At 43.2% G+C, this 5,597-nt stretch overlaps 1 protein-coding gene across 2 annotated transcripts; it reads right to left on the bottom strand.

Moving 5' to 3' along the window:
- Window positions 1-232: 232 nt before the first annotated feature.
- Window positions 233-5,318, bottom strand: SPIN3 (spindlin family member 3). Of its 2 annotated transcripts, none has more exons than XM_060292807.1 (2): window positions 5,214-5,318; window positions 233-4,331 (listed from the first exon to the last, which is right to left on the bottom strand). In XM_060292807.1, the coding sequence occupies exon 2, from the start codon at window positions 4,327-4,329 to the stop codon at window positions 3,553-3,555; it is 777 nt and encodes a 258-aa protein (XP_060148790.1). In that variant the 5' UTR covers window positions 4,330-4,331; window positions 5,214-5,318; the 3' UTR covers window positions 233-3,552. The 2 variants fall into 2 exon arrangements, with proteins under 2 accessions (XP_060148790.1, XP_060148789.1); XM_060292806.1 differs by lacking the exon at window positions 5,214-5,318 and adding an exon at window positions 4,687-4,976.
- Between the last annotated feature and the right edge of the window lie 279 nt (window positions 5,319-5,597).

Raw genomic sequence — 5,597 nt, 5'->3', positions numbered from 1 at the left:
AACAAAAATATACTGGCCTCAAGGAATTCCTTCCACAAAATCGATCATGTTTACATACATTTCACATTCTACTAGTCAGAAAAATTTACCTGGCAGAAATTGTTGGTTTTCAGGGACATGTAAGTTTTCATTAAACTAGGTTGGGGTATGGAAGTCCAAATTAATCATACCTCCTTCCCTTACAGATTCTGAACCAACTAAAAAATATACACAGTAATCAAAGAGGGATTAAAATACCAGCTTTAATATATTGTTAAATGAAAAAGAAAAATTCATAACAGCATGTATAGTATGCCACAATTTGTATAAAAATCTGATACACACATATATAATATACTTGTAAATACATGGATTATCTCCGGAAAAATACATAGTAACTGGTAAGAGTGGTTATCTTTGGAAATTGGCGCTGAGGTCAGGGGTGGGAAAAAAGGAAGGAGACTTACTTTATACTGTATATCCTTTTGTACTGTTTGATTTTTACCAGAGGTGTGTGTTTTTGTCCAAAAATGATTTATAAGTTAAAAATTTTTAAAGAATAAAAATAGATACCAGCTTTATTGCTGATAGGTCTGGACTGGAGAACACGTTTTGGACCTAAGCCTGAAATGAACTTTTACCCCAAGTGTAAAGACAATGGATCCCCCCACCCCAGAGGGTGAGAGACGTCTACAGATTAGATGTTTATCCAGCCATGTAGTGAAGGACTGTAGTTTTTTCCATATCTTTCTGTGAGCAATGAGCTCAAGAGCCAAGAGGCCCCTAAGTTGCATATCCATAATAACCTTTTCTCAAGTTCACCAAGTTATTTCTCCTCCCATTTGGGAGATGGGTAGAAATTTTCTTCCAAATATTTTTGAGAGGCACAAGTCCTTTTGTTTCTTGGCCAGGAACATGGAGAGAGGCAGAGGATAGATCCTATCATACCATTGGACATTTCTGTCCACATTGTCAACACCCAAGACAAACAGGGCTTGGCTGTCCTTTCGGGGAAGACCACCAGTATCTTAGGAATGTCCTGCTCCCTCTTGTGTAAGACTGGTGAGCAGTTCTGCTTTTGCCCCAGAAGGCTCTGAAATAAGTCAAACTAAAACAGTAATTAAATTAACTCTAAGGCTACATTACACCCCAGGTTGAAAATTCACTCACTATTTTATCCCCAATTTATAATTATGTCCAGCCACATTATCTGACATAGCTTAAAAGATTATACAATAAGCCCTAAAGGTAGCATTAAAATACTACAAATAATACAATATCAACAACATAATGAAAATGCCTTAATTTGAACTGTATGAAAATCACACCAACTATTAAACTCCAAGGGAAAAATGAATGCCCCCAATTAAATTTCTATTTTAAAGTCCAAAGGAATTAAAGTCCAAAATTCTGCCTTCCCCAATTTCTTGGTTTTTCTGATGTCAGCCATACAGATCTCACAAAGATGTCTGGACAGATATGGGGTTCCTTCATCAGCTGTAGCCTGGGCTGTCTTCCTCTTGATTTGGTGTAGTTCCTTCAGAACTTCAGGAGTTGAATTAATCTAACCCCACAATTGCATGTCATACATATATGTCATACATTAAGAGTCCACAGGGTCAACAGGACATAAGATTATCACGGTGTCAGCCTCACATCCAAAAACTTAGCAAGCACACTAATCCTCAGCCTCTAAAACAGATATCTCAAGCAAATTTATGTCCCCAGGACTTAGTAAATAGGGTAATACAGACCCACATTGCTGTTGTCAATCAAATATCTGAGCAGAGACTTAGTGGCATCAAAAGGAAGAAACATAGACAGAGAAAACATGGGAGAAGAGAACACTTTCTTGGTTTCATCCTCAGCAGGATGCCAGTCTGTCTGTGCCGGTAGTCTGGACTCCATGACCTGTGAACTTAAACTAATTTGGAAGATATTTCCCAAGTGGTTGATTGTACTGGCATGAGTCCCAGCCCCAAATATGCAGAAGTCCATGGCCTGTCTGTTATTGCTAATGGAGCTTCTATCAGAAACCCAATGAGAATGCATTGGCTTTGGCCGGGTGCTTCTCTCCAAAACCCTGCTTATTTTTCAACATTTTCTTTCCTAGTTAACTTTCCAAAGTTAACCTTCACTAATGCCTTCAATAATGGAAGGTACAAGGCCCACTCCATTACTTATTTTTCTGCTGAAGTAGGGCTCATCCTTATCTGCACATGAGTTTCTTAGGTCCAGCCAAGAAACAGGATAAAGTTGAAAAACAAAACACTAACAAATATCTATTAGATTTCTATCTACAAATGACAGCATTAAAAACATCATTAAGCACTTAGAAAATCATTAAGTCTATTGATCATCTAGCACTGATTCTAATCTCTGTGTTCCTCAGTCCTATTAGGACACCAGAATAAATGAGCTCACCAGTTCCTACAAGGAAGCAAAGCCTATTTTCAGCTTTTCTTAGTTCTAGCAAGTGCATTGCCCACCTCATATGCTGGGACTCAGAAGTCTTCTAAGAATCAAATGAAAACCTAATTTAAAATTTTTCAAAGCGTCCTTCTTGGTATAGGAAAGAAATCTGTATCTCAGCCTGATTCCAGATTTTTGCTCCTTTATATTGAGGTCCTAGACAGATCTGCCAACCCTTGCCAAACCTGGCCTTTATCCTGTGACTGAGGACTAGAGCTACAGCCCGGCCTAATGCTCTATTGGGCTGGCAAAGCCCAATTGTGCTAAAGTCTGCCTGCACAGCCTTTGTCTGTAAAAACCCACTCCTTGTCTGCAGGTACCAGCCAGAGCTATTGTAGACAACAGAAATCCTAATGCCATTAATGACCAACCGCGATTTCTCCACTTGCGGTTTGGTTCCCAAATGCTTGCCCTCTTAACAATTTTGTAAGGTTTCTCAGCCTATGCTTATGTACTAAAGTGCAAAATAATTACCCTCTTGATTTCCAAACCAAGTTTAGTAATAGGTACAAGAATCAGAAATGGAACAAAATATTAGCCTTACTTTCATTATAGTTAGAATTTAAAATGCAACTTAGACAGAAGACCAAAATAAGCTTCCCATTCCTCCCCATATTAGACTTTTGAAGGGGAGGGGTTGAATTGCAAAGACACTAACCCAGCCAGCCCTAAGGGGAGGGTTGAATTGCAAAGAAATTTATCCAGCCAGCCACATTGCATATCTCAGGAAGCTTCACACTTCAGTGAGTGCAGATTGTCCAAATGCCCAAAAGAATGAGGCAAGAGGTGTTCAGCTACCTTTAGCCTATTAACACCACCCAAGATAAAAATATGGGCCGATGGATGTCAGACTTTACCCCTCTCACTAATTAGCTAAGTCAATCATTCTTCTGTGGGGAGGAACCGGTAAAACGGTTGGAGATAAAGGCAAAAGGTTTCTTCAAAAAATGTCTGAGAGGGTGGAAGTTCCAATTTTTTGCCAGGCAAAAGTGTGAAAAAGGGGGAGAATATGGTTCTTACAAACTGTAAAGCAATCCAGACTTCTTGTGTGTTCAGATTTTACAAACAGTCTCACATATTTGGCAAATTTCAAAATGACCTCTAAGATGTTTTTACCAAATCATAGACATAGATATGGAAATCATCATCAAATTTGATGAAGTACACAGAGGGTTTTGCTTCCACCTGATGAATGACCATGCCAGTTCTCTTGGAGCCATCCTCCTTGGCATATTCCACCTGTTTGCCTACTAGGCTGTCTATGACTTCTCCTGGCTCCCTCTCTGCAAGAGGAGAATCATTGGAATCTGGAAGGATGTGTAGGTCACCATCTTTATAATCATCTAAGAGCTGGTACATATATAATACAGGATCTTTCTCATAGGTAATGTAAAACCATGTGTTCATGACAGGTGCCTGAGCTAAGACCATCCCCCTCCATTCATTTTTGGAACCTTCCTCTGTCTCAAAAATATGTTCCACTGCTTTGCCAATCATAATTTCTATCAAGTGTGTATCACTGATTCTAGATGATGCAACTCTATTAGGAAGGATTTCAAGTGATGACACTCTTTCATCTCTATGAAGTTCCAATCCATAAACACAGTCAAATCCATCATATTTGATAAGATACAGAGAGGGATTTACAGGTACCTGATCCAGAACGGTTCCCTTCCACTGTGTTAGAGGTTCATCTCCATCTTTCCATCCGTGCCGAATTCTGCAGCCTACGATGTTCCTCCGATGCTGGGAGGTGGGTCTGCTCCTATGCTTCTTGTGTGCAGCCTTTCTCTTCATCACGGTCACAGACACACTGGCATGTCCTGCGCCTGTCCTGGACCGCTGCCCTGCAGCTGCTTTTCCGAGCGGGGTCTTCATGCCTGCGCGGAGCACAGTAGCAAGGAGGACCAAGAAAGGAAATCAAGAAAAAATAAATTCAATGCATGACACGATGAACTTTTTCTCCTAATTAGTGCATTCTGTGCACCCACGCCTAAGTTTTTCCCGAAAGCTATGCGGAAAGGCTGGAAATCAAGGCATTCTGGCTGCGTGCCTGCAGTAACCTTCCTCCCCAGCTAGTTCAGGCTATGGTAGCGTGAAGAAGTTGCGGTTACAGTCAAAGAAATAGGGGGCACCCCCCCATTCCTCCCGCCCTGCGTCCAACACTGTCCAGGCCAGGGGACACAGATTCCCCCAGGCCGGGGATAGCGGGCCTCGCGTGCCCAAATCGGGCACCTCGCTGCTGCCTCCGCGGTGAGCCTGTGTCAAAGGAGGACCAGCAGACGACGAGCCAGGTGCTTGCAAGAGCTGAAAGGAAGGATCCTTAGGAGAAGAGCGTGTCAAGTGGGCTGCTGGACAGGCAAACAGGATGGCGGCAGTGTCTCCAGCACTCGGCTCGCGGGCCCTCCGCTCCCTGTTGGCAGCAGCAGCCCCTCTGCCACATCAGGTTCCCACCAGCCGCTGCAGTCGCCGCAGTCTCCTCCCTCTTTTCCGTATAGCACAGCTTCCGGCCAGGAGAGAGGCCTCCCCTTCCTGCCCAGCAAATCACCCGCCCACCGCCCCCCCCCCCCCCCCCCCCGCACCTCGCCCGCCAACTCTCTTGTCCGCCCCTGCCCTGGGCCTGGGAGGCGCTCTTTGGTTCCTTGCCCCGCCCCTTTCCCAAAATCTGGAGCCGCCTGACCAACAAATCCCCTCCCCAATCGCCTTGCGCCCCCTCTTCAGTTCTGGGCCCCCAGTCTCCCCACCCCCACCCTTATCCTTACCTCAGTACCCCTGATCCATCTGCTTTTCATCCTCCAGGAATTTGCCCTTTCCTTTCCCCTTGTAATTCTGGAGTTATTCTTTATATACAGAAAACTGTCTTTTCTGTCATTTAAGGGAATTTGAGGTAGGAGAGAAATGCACTAGTGCTCAGTCTGCCATCTTGACCCAATCTCTCGGTAATTTTTACTGACTTGTACTCCCGGACTTGTTGAGGATAATTTTTTTTTTCTTTTTCACTGATTGCACAGGAATTGTATGGGCAATGTGGGCACGGTGTACAGTTTAGCAAATTGACATGAAGAAGAAAATAATCAACTATAAACCCACCTCCCATTCCACAAGGCTCATAGTCAAATATTAACACTTTCCATTGCCTTGCTAAT

The sequence above is a fragment of the Globicephala melas genome, chromosome X, assembly GCF_963455315.2.
Source record: "Globicephala melas chromosome X, mGloMel1.2, whole genome shotgun sequence".
Lineage (NCBI taxonomy): Eukaryota > Metazoa > Chordata > Mammalia > Artiodactyla > Delphinidae > Globicephala > Globicephala melas.
This window is presented reverse-complemented; position numbering and strand designations above follow the sequence as displayed.